The sequence below is a fragment of the Trichosurus vulpecula genome, chromosome 9, assembly GCF_011100635.1.
Source record: "Trichosurus vulpecula isolate mTriVul1 chromosome 9, mTriVul1.pri, whole genome shotgun sequence".
NCBI lineage: Eukaryota > Metazoa > Chordata > Mammalia > Diprotodontia > Phalangeridae > Trichosurus > Trichosurus vulpecula.
In genome coordinates this window covers 184828869-184852555 of record NC_050581.1, presented here as the reverse complement: position 1 = coordinate 184852555, position 23687 = coordinate 184828869, and the positions used below count along the sequence as shown (strand labels likewise).

Here is a 23687-nt window from a genome sequence, read left to right as displayed (position 1 = left end):
GTGATCTGGAGCATTCTTTCATATGGTGTTAATACTCCAAGATTCTTCTCCTGAAAACTGTTTGTTCATTTGCCTTGACTGCTTTATCTACTGGGCAGTCACACGTCCATTTTGATGCAATTTCCTGGCATCTTCTAGCTTCTTTATTTTGAGAATATCGGGACTAAGATAGTTCAGTCCTATTTTTGTCAATTCACTGGTCAGTGAACAAGGATCTGAGAGTTAGAGAGCCTATAGTTAAGTCAATGTTTACCTACTGATGATCTAAAAAACGGTTACTTTAAGCACCCTCTCCTCTCCTTTCCATCCCATTCCATGCCATTGTTGCAGATGCGGAACGAGGGCCACACAGGATAGAGCCATTTTGTATTTTTTGTTTCATGGACTGTCATACAAACGGTGACAAATGTTTTGGGGCTTAGCCAGATTGGTCCTCAGATAGCCGGCTCAGTCTGTTCCTTAACTTCTTTTCAGCATGTTAGAACCTGTCAGAGGTTGTACCCCACTGGCATTATCTTTGAAAGTGAAAACCTAGGGTTGGTTTCATGCCACAATGAGGGATCAGAGTAGGACTTTGTGAAGGTCAAAATTAAATATGCATTTAAATTTTCTTTTTAGGTTATTATGATTGATGGATTCCTATAAAGTATCATTTCCCCCCCAAAATGTGGCCATACAACAATCTGGAGCTTGATATATATATATATATTAAAGGTGGCCCAAAACTCTTAGGGCAATTTTCAGCTGCAGGGCCACCCTGTATTGACAGAATCCATAAATGTTAGTCTAGGGTGGGTGTAGAAGAGGCCTTGGGCGATGGAATACTCCTGATACAAAGAGTGGTCAGAAGTATTTTAAAGCAAAATAAAATAAGTTAAACCTACAATTACTGGAGTTCAGATCTCAACTATTCTGACCTGGACTATTTTAAGGAATGCCTAACATCCTCCTGACTTGAATCTATGATCCACATCTAACTCATTCCTACCATTCCTAACCCATTCCTACCATCATCTCCTTCATCTACTCAAGAACCTTCAATGACTCCCCAAAGTATAAACTGATCGGCACACCAAGTCTCACAGCTGGGATCTAACCTAAACATTTGTCCTTATACACCACTATTCTCCTTCACATGTTCGAGGTTTCAGCCAAACTGTACTCCTGGTACTACTATACCCTCCCCCCCACCCCACACTCACACGTGTCCTTTACCATTTACATGCCTTGGCTCATTCTCTGGATCCTCTGTCATCTCCTCCCTGTTCTAGTTCCCTTCCTCCAAAGGCTAAATCAGCAGTCATTTCCTCTCTGCCACCTCATCCCTACTGTCAGGTGAATGTTAGGACTCCCATTCCAAATTTCACACAGACATCACAATTTCCTACTCCTATTTATGCGTCTATCCTTTCCCCAGTACACAGTAAGCTCATCTTTGTATCCCTAGCATCTAGCACTGTGCCTGGCACCTAAATAGGTGCTTAATAAATCCATGTTAATTGACTGATGGAATATTGCTTCGCAAATTCTTGTGGAATTAAGCTAAAGACTATTTTGACATCAGAATTTTGCCATACATAATAAATATTTTTGATATATATGCAATTTCACCCGCTGCACTGAAGTCCTACTCTGATGCCTCATGTTGTTGTGAAAGCTAGGTGGCGTAGCAGAGAGGGCACCAGGGCTGGAGTCGGAAAGACCTGAGTTCAAACCGTGCCTCAGACACTTACTAGCTATGTGACCATGGGCAAGTCACCTAATCCCATTTGCCTCAGTTTCCTCACCTATAAAATGGGCATAATCATCCCACCTACCTCTCAGGATGCCTGTGAGGATCAAAGCAGATAATATTTGTAAAGTGCTGACCACAGCACCTGGCACATTGTAAATGCTACAGAAATGTCAGTTGTTGTTGTTATTGTGGAAGTGAACTTGGCTATTCAAAGGCTGTATCAATAAAGCACAACATCTGGCAAGGTTCTACCAAGCTGGAAATGTCCAGTAACAGACATGTGGTCATCCAAGGAGTAGCTGAAGATCATCACAAGAGGTTGGCCATTAGGTGATAATATATTTTTTTTTGTCCATAGCAACTCATAAAACTACCTCTGAAGGGAGAGAGAACTGCAGTCTGCATTGCTGGAGGTAAAAATCATAAATAAAAAATCGTAAACTTTGAAGGAAACCTGAAATAAATAATTTCATATATAATAAAGGGGGGACTTGTATGGAGTTGGAATTTCAGTAATCCCTGATATAATATTGTAAAGAATATCAATGTTCAGTCAAACACAATCCAGGGAAGTCTGCCACCTCCACTGTTAGAGCATGAGTTCCTTGAGGGCAGGTGTTATTGCATTTTTGTCTTTGTATACCTCATGCCTAGCACAATTTATTTCTCTTTAAAAGCTGATGCAAGATAACCCCTAATTTACTATTTCCCAAATGCTTTTTTCCACAGAAGAAAATTTCCATTTGATTTTAACTCTTGTTTGAGAAATATTTAAAGTCTAGCCTAATTACAACATGTTCCACTAGTCACAGCAAACTTTCTGAAAAATTATTCTTCTTGAAATCAACAATATGAATTCAATTTCACATTAATATGTTTGTCTTTTAGTGGAAAAAGCAGAACAATAAATAAGAAATGGAATGCAACATTTGGCATATTGGTGTAATACTTACGAATCTGTTTATTTTCCTTCGGTAACTGAATTTTGTTGGTCTGGCTACTGCCTTCAAGGACAAAGACAAAACTTTTAACTTCTTTATCAAACTCCTAGAGAATGTAAAAGAAAAAGAAAACAATATTGGATATTTCCATTTGAATTCCATTATAAAATCAAAGACAAATCCACAGACAGAATTCCTCAATAAAATGAGTTGAAATTAGAAGATTTCCACAGTAGGCCAAATTTTTTTAAAGGTACAAAAATCAAAGTAGGTCTTCCTGGATTATGCACAGCTTTCATGACTGGATCTCTCTTTTGATGTCAGAATCTTTTTTCCCCACACCACCAGAATATTTCCATTGCTGGAAATCTTCTAATTCTTAACTGGAAGCTCTTAAAATTTAATCCAATCTTGTTCTGCTTTAGTCTGGGTTATCGACACTTAGTAGAAGAGGAATAAGGAAGCCCAGGGAGGTTTCACTTCAATCCCAAACTGATTTGGATGACTCTAGCTTCTCAAAGGCTCTGTCAAGTCTGCCAGAGCTACAGAACAGGCAATGGGTTGTGTGCTTATCATCCAAACACTACATACGGTCAGCATGGAGTAGCTAGAGGGTTGCACTGGTCACTGAATTTTTAATCACAGCAACTCACAAAGACTAAAGCAGATATTAGTTGCAATCTGAACTGTGGAAGGTGTAACCATACTGATCCTTGAAGTAGTGAAAGAAAATTGCAATGTTACCCTTTGCTACTAGTTGTGGGACCAAGTAACATATGATATATTTAGGACCGAAAAGTCCTAAAGGTTAATTCATTATTTTATTTGACCTATCAAATTTCCTTACAATGAAGAATATAAATACATAAAAAGGTGATTTACAAATAAACTCACATAAATTCTCAGCATTTCTATACATTACTAACAAAGCCCAACAGCAAGAGATAGAAAGAGAAAATCCATTTAAAGTTACTGTAGACACCATAAAGTATTTGGGAATCTATCTGCCAAGACAAACCCAGGGCCTGTATGAACATAATTACGAAACACTTTTCACACAAATAAAGTCAGATCTAAATAAATGGAAAAATATCAGTTGCTCATGGTTAGGCTGAGCTAATGTAATAAACATGACAATTTCACCTAAATTAATTTATTTATTCAGCGCCATACCATCGAACTACCAAAAAATTATTTTACAGAGCTGGATAAAATAATAACAAAATTCATCTGGAAGAACAAGAGGTCTAAAATAGTTAGAGTATTAATGAAAAGAAATGCTAGGGAAGGTGGCCTAGCCATACCAGATATTAAACTGTACTATAAAACAGCAGTCATCAAAACTGCCTGGTACTGGCTAAGAAACAGAGTCACGGATCAGTGGAATAAGTTAGGTACATAAGATGCAGTAGTCAAGACTATAACAATTTACTCTTCAATAAACCCAAAGAATCCAGCTTCTGGGTTAAGATTTCACTATTTCACAAAAACTGCTAGGAAAATTGGAAAATGGTAGGGCAGAAACTGGACATAGACCAATATCTTACACTATATTCCAAAATAAAGTCAAAATGGGTTCATGATTTAGGAATAAAGGCTGATGCTATAAAGCAATTTGGGAGAACAAGGAATAGTTTACCTATCAGATTTATGGAAAAGAAAAGAATTCATGACACAAAAAGAGGTAGAGAGGATTACAAAATGCAAAATGGATAATTTTGATTATGTTAAATTGAAAAGTTTTTGCATAAAAAAAGCCAATGCAACAAAGATCTGGAGGGAAGCAGAAAACTGGGAGAAAATCTTTACAACTAGTGTCTCTGACAAAGGCCTCATCTCTAAATCATACAGGGAACTGAGTCAAATTTATAGAAATACAAGTCATTCCCCAATTGAGAAATGGTCAAAGGATATGAACGGGAAGTTTTCAGAGGAAGAAATTAAGGATATCTATAGGCATATGAAAAAAATGCTCTAAATCACTATTGATTAGAGAAATGTACATCAATACAACTCTTAGATACCACACCTCTCCTGTCAGATTGGCTAAAATGACAAAACAGGAAAATGATAAATGCTGGAGAGGATGTGGGAAAATTGGAACACTGTTACATTGCTGTTGGAGTTGTGAACGGATCCAGTCATTCTGGAGAGCAATTTGGAACTATGCCCAGAGGGCTATAAAAATGTGCATACCCTTTGACCCAGCAATACCACTTCTAGGGTCATATCCCACAGAGATCACATAAGTGGGAAAAGGACCCATATGTACAAAAATATTTATAGCAGCTCTTTTTGTAGAAGCAAAGAACTGGAAATCAAGGGGATGCCCATCAATTGGGGAATGGCTGAACAAGTTGTGGTATATGAATGTAATGGAATACTATTGTGCTATAAGAAATGGGGATGATACGGACTTCATAATAACCTGGAAAAACCTACACAATATAATGCTGAGTAAGCGGAGCAGAACGAGGAGAACATTATACACAACCACAGATATACAGATTTTGTGATGACTAACCCTGATAGACTTGGCTCTTTTCAGCAATGCAAGGTACAAAGACAACTCCAAAGGACTCATGATGGAGAATGCTATCTACATCCAGAGAAAGAACTATGGAGTCTGAATGCAGATAGGGGCAAACTGTTTGCTCTCCTTTTTTTTTCTTTTGTTTTTGTTTTTGTTTTTTTTTGGTTTTGTTTCTTCTTTCCCATGATTCATTCCATTGGTCACAATTCTTCTTTACAATTTGACTATTGTGTAAATAAGTTCAATGTGAAGTTTTATGTAGAAGATATATTGGATTCCGTGTCATCTTGGGTAGGGGGGAGAAGGGGGGAAGAAAATCTGGAACTCACAATCATGTGGAACAGAGTGTTACAAACTAAAAATAAAAAATCTTAATAAAAAAATTAATTTAAAAAAAAGGTGATTTAGGATGCCTTTGATTAACAATAAAGTTGCAAAAAACAAAATTAACTTGGGCCTTTTAAACAAAAGTATACAAGGTACAATAAGTATAGTGAATCTAATTTCCAACATGCTAAGTTTAAAAAAGGTTAAATTAAATTTAAATGGTCATCTACTATGAAATTAGAAGAAGTGCAAGTAATAAGTTATCTTATAATCAAGTCATGCATAGCTCTTATCTTTCACTCTTAACATTCACATATGATTTTAAATAGGCTGAAATTATAGGTTGAAATTATATTTAAATTATAATACTTACTTTCCAAATTACAGATGGACTGCCAAAGATCTTCCATTTTGCTCCAGGATTTTTGCCCTGGGCACTGAAGATTTCAACAAATGGCCCCCCCTACAAAATAAAGGTGAATAAACAATCAATGATAAATTAATTGACAGGTATCGATGAAGCATATATGATGTACCAGGAACCTGACAAAGCCTGGGATATAAAAAGACAAAACTCCCTATCCTAAAAGAGATTACACTCTAGCCTGAGAATGTGAAAGAGAGTGAAAGTCAAGAGAGCAAGCATCATTTTTGACCAGGGGTGGAACCTGCAGCCTCGAGCCCACATGTAGCCTACTAGGTCCTTGTGTGTAGCCTTTTGACTGAGTCCAAGTTTTACAGAATAAATCCTTTTATTAAAGGGATTTGTTCTGTGAAGTTTGGATTCAGTTAAGGGGCCACACTTGAGGACCTTGAGGGTGACATGTGGCCTCAAGGCCCCAGGTTCCCCACCCCTGCCTTGAGTTTCTAACCTAGGGGACCAGATGGATAGTGATACCCTTGACAGAAATAGCAAAGTTTGGAAGAGGCATATGAGGAGAAAGATAACTTCAGTTTTGAAAATGTTGAGTTTGAGATGCCTCTGAGGCATCCAGATCTCAACAGAAGACAGTGAATACAAGATTGGAAGCTCTAAAGAGACCATAGGGCTGGATACATAGGTCTGTGAGTCATCAGCATAGATATAATTAAATCCATGAGGACTGATTTCACCAGTAGAGAAGAGGGCCCAAGACAGAACCCTGGGGAGACATCCCTAATTTGGGGATATGATATGGATGATGTTCCAGCAAAGGAGACTGAAGAGAAGCAATCAGAAAGGTAGAAGGAGAACCAAGAGAGGGCAATGTTCCAAAACCCCAGAACAGAGACAGTATCCAGAGGGGAGTCAACAGTGTGAAATACTGCAAAAGTCAAGAAAGAAGAAAATGAGAAGAGGCAATCTCATTTGGCAAGTAGGTGAGCATTAGTGACTTTGGGAAAGGGCAGTTTCAACTGAGTGATAGGATGACTTCCAAGAAGAGTAGAGTGGAAACAGCAGACATGAAAGCAAAGGAACATCTTTTCTTGCAAGTCTGGCTGATAAAGGAAAGAAAGATATAAGATGAAAGCTATATATGTAATAAGATCCCAAAGAATACAAGAGTCAAAGAAGAAATCATAGAAATAGATAATTTGATCAAATAAAATAATGAGACAACATACCAAAACTTTTGAAATGCACTTAAGAAACTGGAAAACAATAATTTTTAAAAAAAAAATTATGAAAAATCAAAGATTTTTAAAAATGAAAAAGTAGATAAAATGAAAATGCAACCCTTAAAAACTAATAAAAATGCCCCAACTATTATTACTGTTATTATTACTGAGACTCTGTAAATGGTCTAGAGCACTAAGAAGTTAATGGGCACAACTTGGGAGCCAAGATGGAGGCTGGAAAGCAGGGACTTGCCTAAAGTTTTCCCCCAGGACCCTCTGAACACCTATCAAAAATGGCTCTGAACAAATTCTAGAACTGCAGAACCCAGGAAATAGCAAAAGAAAGCAGGGCTCTAGCCCAGGACAGCCTGGATGGTCACTGGGTAAGGTCTATCACACCATGCTGGGAGTGGAACGAAGCAGAGTCCAGCATGGGCCGCGCCCAGACCAACCAGACCAGGAGCTGGGCGGAACAGGCCTTAGCGCCCTGAATCAGTGAGCTGCGGCAGTTACCAGACTTCTCAACCCCCAAACACCAAAGACAAAAGAGAAGGTTAGTGGGAAAAAACAGCGGGGACAGAGTGAAAGAGCTCCTGGTTAGCCACTGCCCTAGGGGTGGCAGAGGTGGTACAGCTCTGAGGCTGCTTCCAGAGCTACAGCTGCAGTTGCTTCTGGCTCCAGACCCACCTGGTGGGAGGAATTAAGTGGTGGATCAGAGCAGGAGTGCAGAGCCAGCTTAGATCTGAGTCATGGTCCAAGTTGGCAGTTCTTGGGGGAGGAGGAGCACTGGTGTGGCAGAGCTTGCTGTGTAGAAATAGCTCTGAAAACAACAGGGCAGCCCCTCAAGCTTGGGACAAAGTACTCTCTACTCTACATGCAGTCATACTCTGACGAAAAACTCAAGGGTCAAGTAGTTGGCTGGGAACTTGAACAGGCAGTGAAAATGCTCTCAGATTCAGACTGAGACTTTGGAATCTTTCTTTGTTGACAAAGAAGAGCAAAACATACAGCCAGAAGAAGTCAACAAAGTCAAAGAGCCTACATCAAAAGCCTCCAAGAAAAACAAGGATTGGTCTCAGGCCATGGAAAAGCTCAATAAAGATTTGGAAAAGCAAGTTAGAAAAGTAGAGGAAAAATTGGGAAGAGAAATGAGAAGGATGTGAGAAAACCATGAAAAACAAGTCAATGACTTGCTAAAGGAGACCCCAAAAAATACAGAAAAAAAAATGACACCTTAAAAAATAGACTAACTCAAATGGCAAAAGAACTCCAAAAAGTCAATGAGGAGAAGAGTGCCTTGAAAGGCAGAATTAGCCAAATGGAAAAGGAGGTCCAAAAGACCACTGAAGAAAATACTATCTTAAAAATTAGATTGGAGCAAGTGGAAGCTAGTGACTTTATGAGAAATCAAGATATTACAAAACAAAACCAAAGGAATGAAAACATAGAAGACAATGTGAAATATCGCATTGGAAAAACCACTGACCTGGAAAATAGATCCAGGAGAGATAATTTAAAAATTATTGGACTACCTGAAGGCCATGATCAAAAAAGGAGCCTAGATATAATCTTTGAAGAAACTATCAAGGAAATCTTCCCTGATATTCTAGAGCCAGAGGTTAAAATAGAAATTGAAAGAATTCACCAATCGCCTCCTGAAAAAGATCCCAAAAAGAAAACTCCTAGGAATATTGTTGCCAAATTCCAGAGCTCTGAGATCAAGGAGAAAATACTGCAAGAAGCTAGAAAGAAACAATTTGAGTATTGTGGAAACACAATCAGAATAACACAAGATCTAGCAGCTTCTACATTAAGGGATCGAAGGGCTTCGAATATGATATTCCAGAGGTCAATGGAGTTAGGATCAAAATCAAGAATCACCTACCCAGCAAAACTGAGTATCATGCTCCAAGGCAAAATATGGACTTTCAATAAAGTAGAGGACTTTCAAGCTTTCTCAGTGAAAAAACCAGAGCTGAATAGAAAATCTGACTTTCAAACACAAGAATCAAGAGAAGCATGAAAAGGTAAACAAGAAAGAAAAATGATAAGGGACTTACTAAAGCTGAACTGTTTTGTTTACATTCCTACATGGAAAGATAATATGTATAATTCATGAGACCTCAGTATCAGGGTAGCTGAAGGGAATATACATATAATATATATATATACGTATATATATGTATATATATGTATATATATATATATATGTATAGACAGAGGGCACAGGGTGAGTTGAATATGGAGGGATGATATCTAAAAAAAATCAAATTAAGGGATGAGAGAGGAATATAGTGAGAGAGGGAGAAAGGGAGAGATGGAATGGGGTAAATTTTCTCGCATAAAAGTGGCAAGAAAAAGCAGTTCGTTGGAAGGGAAGAGGGGGCAGGTGAGGGGGAATGAGTGAATCTTGCTCTCTTTGGATTTGGCCTGAGGAGAGAATAACATACACACTCAATTGGATATCTTACCCCACAGGAAAGAAGGAGGAAGGAGATAAAAAACGGGAGACAATAGAAGGGAGGGCAGATGGGGGAGGAAGTAATCAAAAACAAACACTTTCACAAAGGGACAGGGTCATGGAAGAAAACTGAATAAAGGGGGACAGGATAGGAGGGAGCAAAATATAGTTAGTCTTTCACAACATGAGTATTGTGGAAGGGTTTTGCATAATGATACACATGTGGCCTATGTCAAATTGCTTGCCTTCTTAGGGAGGGTGGGTGGGCAGGGAAGAGGGGAGAGAATTTGGAACTCAAAGTTTTAAAAGCAGATGTTCAAAAAAAAGCTTTTGCATGCAACTAGGAAATAAGACATACAGGCAATGGGGCATAGAAATCTATCTTGCCCTACAAGAAAGTAAGGGAAAAGGGGATGGGGGGGAGTGGGGTGACAGAAGGGAGGGCTGACTGGGGGATGGGGCAATCAGAATACATGCCATCTTGGAGTGGGGGGAGGGTAGAAATGGGGAGGAATTTGTAATTCAAACTCTTGTGGAAATCAATGTTGAAAACTAAAAATATTCAAAAAATAAATAATAAGTTAAAAAAAATGAAGTTAAGGGGCTTTCCCAAGATCACAAAATCTTATGTGTCAGAGGCAGGACTTGGACCTAGTAAAGTGGTTGCAGCAACCTATTAAACTGATCATGCTATGACCACTTTTAGTTACACCAGAAACACAGAGCAAGTTATACACATAAAGATCACACTAATAATAAAAATCATGTAATTATGTTAACAGAGGTAGAAAGGACTTTTAAGAGCATATAATACCCATTTGTGGGTGAGAAAATTTAAAAGCATAGGAATAAATGGACCTTTCCTTAATATGGTAAACTGTTAACTATCTAAAACCAAGAGCCCGCATTGTTTGTAATAAAGAAACACTAGGAGTCTTTCCAAAAGCATGAAGGATAAAGCAAAGATTTGTACTGTTATTTCTATTATTTTATGTTGTTCTAGATATGCAAGCTATTGTAAAAAGAGAGGAGAGCAAACAAAATTATTGTTTTGCAAATGACATGCTGGTTAACTAAGAAAATAATATTTTATAGCATATTTCTCTGATAACTATCTCATAGCCAAGAAATATAGGGAATCAACATAAATACTTAAATACAAAATCCAGTCCCCAGCAGAAAACTGCTCAAAGGATATGAACAGGCAGTTTTCAAAAGAAGAAATGTAAGCTATCAACAGTCATGTGAAAAATGGTGCAACTAATAAATAAGAGAAATACAAATAAAAACAACTCTGACATCTACCATACACCTATCAGATTATCCAAGATGATTAAAAAAGGCAAATGGCAATTTTAGGAAGTGAAATGGGAGGAGAAGCACATTAATCTACTGTTGGGGGAAGCTGTGAACTGGTCCAACACTCCTGGAAAGCAATTTGGAACTACACCCAAAGTCAAGTGTGCCTACTCTTTGATCTAAGCAGACCCTGATACATCAAAAAGGAAAGAGGGTGGAAAGAAAAAACACATATATTTGCAAAAATATTTGTCGCAACTCTTTTTATTATAGTAAAGAACCAGAACCAAAGTGGATGCCAACCAAACTAGGGAACAGGTGAACAAACTCTGGTGCACAAATGTAATGGAATGTTATTGTGCTATAAGAATCAATCAATCAACATTTATTAGTCCTCTGTTGTGTGCCAGGCACTGTGCTAAGTGCTGTAGATACAAAAAGAGGCAAAAGACAGTTGCTCCCTTCAAGGAATTTACCATCAAATGACCAAAGGCACAGATTCAGAGAATACTGGGAATATTTGCAGGTACTGATGCAAATCGAAGCAAGGAGAGCGGAAGAAAATTTGCACAACAGCTAGAGTGATGAAAAGAACAACTGCGAACTATGTAAGAATTCTGATCGATGAAATGACCAAGCATGACTTCGGAAGACTAACGAAGCTCACATCTCAATATTCAGCAGAGAGGTGGTAGAGACAAGACGTGCAGAATGAGACATGTTTTCAGATGTGGCCGATGTCACTCTTACTATATGTACCTGATACAGAAAGATACATTCCTGTGAGGAAATTTAGGAACCAGAAGAGGGTGAAGGCTTGGTGGAGAATCTTTACATGTACATCCACTATAGGTAAAAAAGAACCAATTTTGGTCATGACAATATACTACAGATCACCTGGACAGAAAAAGGGAATCTCTGATTTGGGGAAACATCCGAAGCCTGGCACAGAGATAAAACAGTAGTGACAGGAGACCAGTCAGAGCCTGCTGACAACCTGTTGATCAAACATGAGTAGCTAATACTTTCTTGTCTTGGCTACTGATCATTTCATCTTGTGTGAAAATTTATTCTTTATCTGGTTCTCATTAACAATGAACAACTGACTTCTGGGTAGAAATGATGGCAACCTTACGGGGAAGCAACTAGTTTCTCTCTTAAGGGTCGGTGATAGTGGAGAGGAAAGCTAGGCACAATATCATGCGCATTCTAGATCTACACAGAGGTGCTATCAAAGGGTTCAAATGAAATATAAATAGAACTTTGCAGACAAATTCAACAAGTGAAGTCAACTTGAAGGAATGGGAAGACATCAAGAGTGAAATCCTAATGATAGTGAAACAATTCTAATGAATTTAAAAAAGGAGAGAGTTAAAGGAAACTGGTGAGGATGACAGGGAACTCGTCAACTAATGAAGATTTTTTTAAGAGACACCTAAAGATGAAAAGAAAGGCAGGTGATGAATATAAACATAACCTGCATATGTCATGGTGCTGGATCAATAGTGTCAGGAAGTTAAGACTCTGGATGCACGAAGGCTGCAAAGAAATGTAATAATAACAAAAAGATCGGGTTTCTCAGGTACGCTGGAAAAAAGGTCAAAGGAAGGCTGGGATTACAACATGGAAGAATGAAATCATGAGCTCAAAACAGGGACGGCAGCTCACGTCTTAACTCTGCTTCGGTCTGCTTCTTCTCCGGCAAGGAGAATGATGGTGGGACCAGAGAGGACAGAACACAGGTGCCCAAGGAGAGCAGATACCCAGTGTGGGTAGGAAGGAGAAGAGCGCTTTGCTGAGCTCAAGTCACCTTGACAGCAGAAAAAACTGGCCAATTTGATTAGTTGGCCAAAGTCAAGGAGGAAGGGAAGGACAAACATCTGAGAATGTGACATTTAGGGAACAGCCAGTGAACATGCAGGATCCCAAAGATCCTAGAAGAGTGGGGAGTGGCTGGCAGTGGAGGGCTCTAAGCACCAAGGAGATGCTGGGGGTGACAAATGAGGCTCCGGCGCTTACTGAGCTGGAGGGTGGAGGAGGGGAACATGGTCAGACCTACACTTTCCAAATGTCACTTTGGTAGCTGAATGGAGGATGCACCGGAGTGGGGAGGGGCTTGAGGCAAGCAGACCTACCAGGGGGCTATTGCAATAGTCCAGGCACAATGTGATGAAGGCCTCCTCATGGTGGGCGCCATGTCAAAGGAGGGGGTGTATTGGAGAGATGTTGTAAAGGTGAAATCAACAGGCCTTGGCAACAGCTTGGATATGGAGGTGAGAGTGAGTGAGGAGCCCAGGAGGATTCCTAGGTTGTGAGTCTGAGGGACTGGGATGAAGGTGTTGACCCTCACAGAGGCACAGGGAAGGCAGGCGGTGGCGGAGAGGGTTTAGGGGGCAAGATAATGAGTTCCATTGTGAACATGTTTAGTTTAAAATATCTATTGAACATCCAGTTCAAGACACAGAGTCCTAGAGAACATCTCAAGTTCCGAAAGGTAGTTGGAGATGCAAGACTGAAAAGAGGTCAGCAGAGAGATAAGGGCAGGTAGATCTGAGAATCTCAGCATAGGGACAGTAATAAAATCCATGGGAGCTGGTGAGATCACCAAGTGTTAGAGTAAAGAGGGAGAAGAGGATCCAGGACAGCACCTGGTGGGACAAAGTTCAAATCCAATTAGATCTCTTTGGTTGAATCCCAATGCACTTCTAACTTATCAATAAGGGGCATTACTTAATTTTTCCTGAGATCACTGCTGATCTTTGCTGCAAGGTGTGACCTGGGTGTGGCCTGCATGAGGATCCAGCAAAGGAGGCAGGAGTGGTCAGAGAGGTCCAAGTGAATCAGGACTGAGAAAAGGCCACTGGATCTGGAGAGAGTGGAATGGAGGTGCAATGAAGAGGTCAGAAGCCAGATTCTAAGGAGTCAAGAGAGGGAGAGAGGAGAAAGTGGAGAACCCAAGGGCAGAAGAGATATGGGATAACTGCGGGGAAGGAAGGATCAAGTGAGGGTTTTTGAGGATGGCGAAGAGATGATTTTTATAGGCAGTAGGGAATGAGCCAACAGACAGAGACTAGGAATGACAAAAGGGACAATCTGTTGGAGAAAGGATGGAATGTGATGCTCTGCGCAAGTGGCCCGGGCCTTAGTAAGGTGTAAGGTCACCTCATCACGTGAGAGGGGGGTAAAGGAGGACAACTAAGTGATAGGAGATGAGGAGGAGGGGCCACCCTGACCTTAGAAATTCCAGCTCAAGCATTTAAATGTACTTCTCATTCATTCTAATCAATAAAACTTGCTGAGATCCAAGATCCGAAAGCTAGGATTTGATCATGTTTACATGCGTCTGCTCAATGTCTCACCATGGCATCAGGTGACCCTAAGGCACCAGAAGGGCTCTACCTCAGGCAGGTTCTGCCAAGCTGGCAGAGCTCCGAGTGTAGGAGGGCTATTCTGAGAAGCTCATCACCAAAGAGCCCACCACCAAATCACAAAGATGTGATCAAGGCATTGCTACCTCTAACAGCTGAGTCCAAGTCCTCACAAACCTGCTTCTTAATGAAGTACACACACATTTAGTCTATTTCTGGATCCAATTCTTGGAAAAGATTTTTTTAAATTACACACTGAACAACGTTTCTCGTCTTCCCCCAAAGCAAAGACCAACCAACAAAGAACATGTCTGCTTCTTTTCTCGATTCTACACAGAGATGTGTGAAAAAGCATTTAGAGCTCAGTAAAATCTACATTCCCCATAGGAAACCTAAGGGGTAAAAGTAGGGAGATGTTGATTGACTTATCTACAATTTCAATTATAAATCACAGGAATTAAATATTGAATGATAACTAATTTTGAGAAAGAGAAGTGTCTATTATAAGAACTTAATGGCATATAGTAAGTACTTACTAAAGTCTTGCTGACTAAATAAATCTGTTAAGCCCCATTTGTGCTTTCAAATAGAAAGGTTTTTTTCCCCAAGCAGAAATTTTTCTGGTCATTTTAAGATAAAAGGTAGAAACAACTATGAGAGGAAATGGAAGAAGGAAATGTAATTCTCCCTCTTTTGATGGTGTTATACGGAGTGTATAATACTGGATTTGGTAGAATTATAAGTTGAAAGAACACCTAGGCTTTAAAAGTTAGCATTTTCACCATGGACACTTCCCACCCATACAGAACAAACAAAATCCTCTAGTATTGCCTTTACAATAGACGCACAATGAAAGAATGAGCATATGGGCCCACTCTCAAGAGCACAACTGGAAGGCTGGCAAAGGCAGACAGGTGGTGCTGCTGAAGAGGCAGATACAACAAAGGGAGGGAGACGGGTGGGCCGATCGTTCCCAGGAAGGGGAAGCGAGATCGGGCCGGGGAAACTAAACCACACCTGGGGGCGAGGCCGGGGTAGTGGGCCCCAGATTTCAGGGCTGGGGGTGGCACGGGGATCTTCTCTTTCCTCCCCTTCATTCTAGGCCCAGGGAAGGGGCTTGTCCAAGGTTACACAAGGACCCCCACTCTGGTCCCCAGAGCCGGGCTCTTTCCCAGTGGTGCCCCCTGGTGGGGGGGGGACTTTCCAGGTCTGTTTTCTTCTCTTAAAGGGAAGGGTCCTTAAATCTACCATCTGATGCTCAAGCCCTCTCATCTGGTAGGAGAGCAAAGGAAGCTGGATACGCGGGGACTTATCCACGGTCCTACGGGTCCCCAACACTGCTGCAGGCTGGGGGCTCCTGCTTGTGACTTCAGACCCAGATCTCTGCCAAGATGGGGAAACTGAGGCGGGGAACGCGAGGGCACCGGCCCTCGGCATCCTCGGGGACAGGGGCTGCTGTGCTTTGTACCCCCTGGGGCTCAGCAGAAAGGGAGGTGAAATGAGGGGTCGGGAGCACGGGGAGCCTGAGACCCACCGGGGCTGGGTTCAAATCCCAGCCCCACTATTTAGGGAGAAGTCTCCCTGGGCCTCAGTTTCCCCGATGCCTTTCAGCTCCGGTCCCTTCGGTCCTGTGCTCCTGAAGCCTCTACGCGCTAACTTTGCTTCCTTGGGCCTCAGTTTCCCCACATGTAAAAAGGTCCCTTAATGCTCTACCGTCCCTTGCCCGGCCTGTTTCCCCACGTGTACGGGGCGGTCCCGGCTAGCCCGGGCCGAGCCTCAGTTTCCCCCACGTGTCCGAGGCGGGGCTCCGGCGGGGGCAGGGCAGGGGCGGCGCCGAAGGCTCCGGGTTACCTGGTACTCATTTTTGAACATCCCTGCAGGGAGGGCCTCGGAGCCGGGGCCTCAGAGAGCTGCTCTCCGGCCTCCGAGCCGGTGCATGGCCGCCCGCCCGCCCACCGCGCCCCGGGATCTCGGGGGAGGGGGGAAACCGCGTCACCGGGGCGGCTGTGAACTCTCTGACAACAAGGCGCCCGGAGAAAGCAACGGCATGCCCGCCAGCGCAGAGCCGGGCGGAGACGAGCCCCTGCGACCCCGCCTCCGAGCGACGCCGACTGCAGCCGCAACCCCGCCCCGCCAACGCCCGGCCCCGGGGCGCCGAGGGGCGGGGCGAGCGCGGCGCAGCGCGATGACGTTAACGCGCAGGCCCGCCCGCCGGGGCCAGGCGGGAGCTGGGAGTGAGCGCGCGCTCTGGTGGCGCGCAGACCAACAGCCAGGGAGGCGGCGGACGGGACGCTAGCGAGGGAGCTGGAGGGGCGCTGAGAGGATAGCCAGTGGGCGGGGCGAGCGCGGAGCCGCGCGATGACGTCAGAGCGCACGGCCGGAGGGAGCTCAGGAACAGTCAGGCCGCCATAGGGGGCGGAGCTTAGGGAGGGAGTACTCGGACTCGGAGCCGACGGCCGCCCAGGGGGTGGGGCTGGCAGGACGCACGACGTAAGCGGCGGGGAAAGGGGCGGAGCGCTTTCTTGCAGCTCACGCCCAGCGCCGTCCGGACTCTAGTTCTGTGAGGTGAGCCTGGATTTAGCTTGGTGACTTGGTGGCCTGAGCATGAGAGCTCAATAGCGGCATCCATTGGTATAGGCTGATTTTGGACTGCGCATGTGTGGTCGTTGTTCAGCTCCTGCTACCTAGACAGCAAAAGTGAAACAAACCTTGCCCTCAAGGAGCTTACCCTCTGTATAAGAAAAGACAATTTTGAGACCAGTTTGGATTAGGCTAAATTCAGACTTGACAAAGACCTTGTACACCGACTCCTTCAATTTACAGATGAGAAAATTGAGGCCCTGGGAAGTTAAATGACTTAAAGGAACCCAAATCCAGAGCTGGAAGGGACCTTAGAGGCCGTCTAGTTCAACTCTATTATATTACAGATGAGGAAACCGAGACCCTCGGATGGCAAGTGACTTGCCCATGGGCCTATGTAATAGAAAACAGTGGTGAAATTCAAACTCAGATCCTCTGACTCAAAAATCAAAACACAAAGTGCTCTATGAAAAATACAAAATAAATACAAAGAAAATGGAGACGGAAGGAGGTGGATACAGGTCATCTCTGGTGCATTTTATAGAAAGGACAAAGTCTAGCATCCCACACTACAGGTTCCATAGCATCTGGAGCAGAAAAGGACTTTAGAGAACACTTAGCCCTCCTAGACAACACTATTAGGTCATTCTGTGTTCTAGGTACTGTGCTACAAACTGGAGATAGAAAGACAAAAATGGAACTGACCTTATATCTTATTGGGGGAGGCCAGGTATAGATTTAAGTATATTACAGAGGAATACACTAAGAACCCAGAAAAGAGCAATAACTTGCCCAAAATCACACTGAAAGCTAGAGGCAGTCAGTGGATCAGGAAGCCAGGTACTCTGACCAATCAAGGTAATTTTAGGAGGGAGAGTACTGCCAGCTGGGGAGATCAGAAAAGGCTTCATGTAGAAAGTAACATGAGCTAAATCTTGCAGGAAACCAGGGATTGGGAGAGTGAGAACTGAGGAGGGAGAGAATTTCAGGCACGGGGACAGTAACGGAGAGGTCATAGAGTGAGAAAAAGTCAAGATGGCACAGTAAAGGCAGGGACTTGCCTGAACTCTTCCAAATTCCTTTCCAAACAACTTTAAAATAATTCCCTAAAAACAAATTATGGAGGAGAGAACCCACAAAAGGATGGGGTAAAACAATTTTCTAGTCCAAGATGATGCGCAGCAGGAGTGAGAATGGAGTGTAGTCCAGCACAGGGCCCAGCAGACCTTGGGGGCATGAGCATTGGCTGTGACTTCTGGAACTCTCAGCCCACAGATTGTGAAGGGATGGGATAACTGGGCAGAAGGAGGTTACAAGGGAATCTTTGCTAGCACTGACTGCAGGACTCTGTTGAAATGCCTATACTCAATTCTGCGTCACAGACCTAGATGGAGGAGAAGCACTAGGACACTAGAGTGTGTGGCCTGTAGGGGAATGGGCATTCTAGTTACAGTTCCAGGGTAGAAAAGAGTGCTTGTGGTTGTTCACAGGCTAGAGCATAAGGCAGGAGAGCAGTGACAGCACCTCTCCCTAGATCATGCCACCTTGGAAGAACTGAAAACTTATAGACTTTCAAAACCACCTCTAAAAACAAGTAGCACAAAAAACCTGACTGTTGGGACCATGACCCCTCCATCCTGGGAACAGAGCCCAACTGTAACAAAGTTAAAAACAAACAACAAAAAAAAGAACCTAACCATAGAAAATTACTATGGTGATAGGGAAGCTAAAAACACAAATTGAGAAGACAACAAAGTCAAAACTACTACATCCAAAGCCTCAAAGAAAACTGTGGATTGGTCTTAGGCCCCCAAAAAAGAATCACTAGAAGCACTCAAAAAGGAACTCAAAAACCAAAAGAGACGTAGAGGAAAAATTGTGAAAAGAAATGAGAGTGATGCAAGAAAATCATGAAAAAAGCGTCAACAACTTAGTTAAGGAAGTGCAAAAAAATACTGAAGAAAATAACAGCTTAGAAAATAAAATATTCCAAATGGTAAAAGGCACAAAAATCCACTGAAGAGAAGAATTCCTTAAAAAGCAAAATTAGCCAAGTGGGAAAAAGAGTTACAAAAATTCACTGAAGAGAACTCATTAAAAAGTAGAATTGGCCAAATGTAAAAAGTGGTACAATGAAGAAAAGAATGCCTTAAAAAGTAGAATGGGGCAAGTAGAAGCTAATGTTTCCATGAGACATTAAGAAACAATAAAACAAAATCAAAAGAATGGAAAAATAGAATAAAATGTGAAATATCTCATTGGAAAAAGAAATGATATGTAAAATAGACTGAAGGGAGGGCAGATTAGGGGAGGTAGTGGTCAAAAACAAACATTTTTGAGGAAGGACAGGATAAAAGAAAGAGAGAGAGAGAGAAGGATAAATGAAGGGGATAAGACAGAAAATACAGTAATCATAACCGAAAAAAAAATTTACAGCAAGTTTCTTTGAGAAAGGTCTCATTTCTCAAATATGTAGAAAACTGAATCAAATTTATAAGAATACAAGTCATTTCCCCAACTGATAAATGGTCAGCAGGTAGTTGAACAGGCAGCTTTTCAGAAGAGGAAATCAAAGCTATCAATAGTTATATGAAAAAATGCTCTAAATCACCATTGATTAAAGAAATGCAAATTAAAACAACTCTCACACCTATCAGATTGGCCAATATGACAGAAAAGGAAAATGACAGATGTTGGAGGGGATGTGGAAAAATTGGGACACTAATGCACTATTGGTGAAGTAGTGAACTGATCTGGAGAACAATTTGCAACCATGCCCAAACAGCTATAAAACAGTGTATACCCTTTGATCCAACAATACTACTACCAGGGGAGAAGGGAGGACTCTGGCTCCTGCGGAGGTGAAGAGGGAACACAACAGTGGAGCATGTGGAACCCCAATGCAGGACAGCCAGGGATGTACCCTCCTGGGGGTCTGATGTTGCCTTCCACTTCTGAGTGCCCTGAGGTTACAAACCCCATCAATCCACCATCAATCAGTCCTGCATACCCTCCAGGCACCTTTCCTGCTGCACTGTCCACCCCCCACCACGCTATCCACCCCCCACCACGTTTCCCAGGGAATCCAGCTTATCCTCCTGGTAATGCTTTTGGCCCTGGGCCACAGCCAGGATACCCAGGCTGCCCACCCCCCATGTCCCTGCCCACCTCCAGGTCACTACCCACTTCCTGGCCTTTGTGTGCCTCCTGTGAATCCCTTGGCCCCAGGGATAGCGGGGCTAGGTATGGTGATCGATAAGAAGATGAGGACGAAGATGAATAAGGCACATAAGAAAATGCATAAACATCACAAACACGGCAAGCATTCTTCTTCCTCCTCCTCTTCCAGCAGTGACGCTGACTGAATCCTGGGCCCTCCTCCCCCCAAGTCACACCACCCCAGCTCTCCCAACAAGGCTTGGATGCCATATTGTGCTGGGAAAAGATAGCCTTGCAGCTGAGGCCCAACCTCATTCACCTCTTTGCCCAAATTGACTGTTGAAGGTGAGGAAAGGCCTGAGGAAGTCCATTTTTTTACCTACTAGATTGAATCATTCGAGGGGCACTCCTTTCTGAAGATGTATGTCCTTTGAACTAAATGCTGAAGAACACTTTAGGATCTGGAAAAATGTGAGTTTTAAAAAATTTATTTTGTAATTTGTGCAGGAGAAGGGAAAGAAGGGATGTGTAGCATTACCATGGAAGTTGGTTTGGGAATGGTAGTCTCATGATAATGGAATGTGGGAACTACATTTCCCAGCAGACTGTGTAGTCTATTCAGCCCTTTGCCTTCTGGGAAAGAGAGTTCTTTTGAATAGGATAATGTGGGTGCCATTTTGGAACCACATTTCTTGGTGAGCTCTTTTCATCCAATTATTCTCGGGTCTTACTCTGTTTCTCTCAATGTGCTTCCCAATAAAGCTGTTTTTCCCAGTCAAAAAAAAATACTACTACTAAGTCTTCATCTCAAAGAAACCAATGAAAAAGGAAAAGGATATATATATAAATATGTTTATAGCAGCTCTTTTTATGGTGGCAAATAAATGGAAATTGAGGGGATGCCCATCAGTTGGGGAATGGCTGAAAAAGTTGTGGTATACAATCAAGAAGCTGGATGCTTTTAGAAAAACCAGGAAAGATTTGCATGAATTTATGCAAAGTAAAATGAGCAGAACCAGGAGAACAATTGTATCAATAAGGCAAGATTCACGACCTCGAGGATGACCAAGAACATGTCTGTATGGTTTGGAATTGTAAAGTATGAAAAACTCTCTAGGTAGAAGGCAGAGGAAATATAGCAGTTATTTAAACACCAGAAGATCCAATCCCCAAACCAATAACCCCAATTTGATATAGCAGTAATTATATTCTAAAACCAGTAAGCCCACTTTAATGTAGCAACAAGGAAATTATAACACAGTATTATAGCAAGGAACCAAGTCATCCTGTAACCTTCCCCCCGCCCCCCACCCCCATCCTGTAAACAATCACTCACCAATCCTAACTGTCTGCCTGTCTGTGTCCTCTCCTGCAGTTTTGAAAGCCCTTGCAGTTCTCAGAGTCCTTGCAGTCTCCTGGATTCTCAGTTCTCCAATCTCTCAGTGCTGTGGATTCTCAGCTCTTTGATCTCCACAACTCTCTAGTTGCACTCTCCACTCTGTAGTCTCTCTCAATGCTGGTTCTCTCAATATCTTCTTGATGTCCATTTCTCAGTTCTCCTCAATTCTGTTGCTCTCAGTTCTGTTTCTCTCACACTATGGGCTCTCTTTATATACAGTCCTAGCCAGCATCTGATTGGTTAGAACTCAGGTCTCGGATTGGCTGGATTCATAAACATCTGATTGGCTCGAACTTAGCCCCCATGCAATTGGCTGTAGTCTTAACACCTCTCCTTAGGACCCTGAGGGTTTCACATTGCTCATGACCTAACTAGCAAAAGGGCATGGGCCTGGGGCCTCATACCTAGTAAGTAAAGGCCCTATTGAATGGGTGGGGAAGATTTTTAATTGCATTAACACTACAATAGTGTAAACAGTAACAGCAACATTGTAGGATGATCAATTGTGAATGACTTAGGTATTCTCAGCAATACAATGATCCAAGACAACGCTGAAGGACTTATAAAGAAAAGTGCTATCCAACTCCAGAGAAAGAACTGATGGATTCTGAATGCAGATTGATACATACTGGTTTTTTTTTTTACTTTCTTCATTTTTCTTTTTTTTTTTTTTGATTTTTTTTTCAACATGACTGACATGGAAATATGTTTGAAGACTGCACATATATAATCTATATCAAATTACATGCTTTTTCCGTAATGGAAGAGGGAGAGACTTTGGAGCCCAAAAATTTTAAAAAGAAATGTTAAAATTATTTTTACTTGTAATTTGAAAAAAATAAAATATTTTTTAAATGACATGGAGGAAGGAGAGAGATTAGCAAACAGAGAAGCAAGGGATCTGGTATAATTGAAACACAGAGAATATGGAAGATGGTAAAATAATGTGTACTTAAGATAGAAAGGTAAGCTAGAACCAGTTTGTGAAGAGATTTAAATGTCAACAGAGGAGTTTATGTTTGATCTTAAAAGTAACAGGGAGTCATTCAAGGTTTATTGGGTAGAGGGGAATAACACAATCATATATGCATTTTAGGAAAATAACTTTGGATTGGAGTCAAGGAGAGGCTTGAAGTAGGGAACCTGAGTTAAAGGTTATTGCAGTACTCCAGGGGAAAGTTAAGGAGTGCCTAACCAAGAGTGGTGGCTATGTGAGTGGAGAGGAGGGAATATATATGAGAAAAATTGTGGTGAATAAAACAATAGTATTTGGCTACTGATTAGATATGTATAGTGAGAGAGAGTGTAGAGTTGAGGAAAACACTGAGGTTGTGGATCTGGGTGACTAGAAAAATGGTAGCATTCTAGACAGAAATAGGAAAGGTCAGAATAGGAGTGGATTTGCAAAGAAAGGTAATGATTTCTGGTTTAGGTATATTGGGTGTAAGATGCCTACAGGACATCCAGTTTGAAAGGTCCATTCATTTCATAATGCTGGACTGGATCTCAGGAGAGAGACTTGAGCTTAACACGTAAATCTGGAAGTAATCTGCATAGAGAAGGTATTTAAAACTATGATAGCTGTTGAGGTCACAAAGTGGGAGAAAGTATTGAGAACAAGAAGGGGTCCCAGAGTCTTGAGGCTCACATACAATAAGTAGGAATGACATGGATGAGGAGTCAGTAAAGGACACTGAGAAAGAACAGTCAGACAAGGAAAAGGAAAACCAAAAGAGAGATAGTGAAAACCCAGAGCAATTGCAGGTTCTAAAACTGAAATCAAGATATTCAGAGACTGTAAGATTCAGAGCAAGAGGAGACAGAGATTATCTAACCCAACCTGCTCATTTTACAGATTGGGTAACTAATGCTTAGGGAGGTTAATTGGCTTGTCTAAGGTTACACAGCTGGCATCCAAATCTGTATCACCTGGCTCCAAGTTCACCAATGAATATTATACCAACTAGGGGTGGAGGCAAAGGAAACAATCCCTGATCAATTTTCTCCTCCTTCCCCCAGCCCAAAATGTAATCAAAGAAAGTAAAAGGCAGATAAAGAGATATTAAGTTCTATGTAAAAATTCATAGATGCCTCAATGTTCTGCATGCCTTTGGAAAGTATGAGAAAACTGTCTTGAATTGGAAGAGATGATGGCCATCTCTGGGATGAACACTGACCCCAACCCTAGTGACTTTAGAAAAAACTATCTCTCAACTCAATGGTCACTTGAGGTAGAAAGAAGCTTCAAGAAGCAGGACCTTTAGAAGCAAAGAGAATCAACTATGG

General features: G+C 41.9%; 1 protein-coding gene and 1 pseudogene across 1 annotated transcript in view; one reads left to right on the top strand and one right to left on the bottom strand.

Moving 5' to 3' along the window:
• CFAP20DC (CFAP20 domain containing) overlaps positions 1-16459 on the bottom strand; it is a 230109-nt gene extending 213650 nt beyond the window's left edge. Inside the window, exons 1-3 of the mRNA XM_036739445.1 lie at positions 16115-16459; positions 5910-5999; positions 2689-2782 (exon numbers count right to left, since the gene is read on the bottom strand). Coding sequence (XP_036595340.1) covers positions 2689-2782; positions 5910-5999; positions 16115-16135 — 205 coding nt within the window. The 5' untranslated portion in view covers positions 16136-16459. The remainder of the gene's footprint in view (positions 1-2688; positions 2783-5909; positions 6000-16114) is intronic.
• A 3268-nt stretch (positions 16460-19727) lies between these two features.
• LOC118830751 lies at positions 19728-20208 on the top strand (annotated as a pseudogene).
• Positions 20209-23687: the final 3479 nt, after the last annotated feature.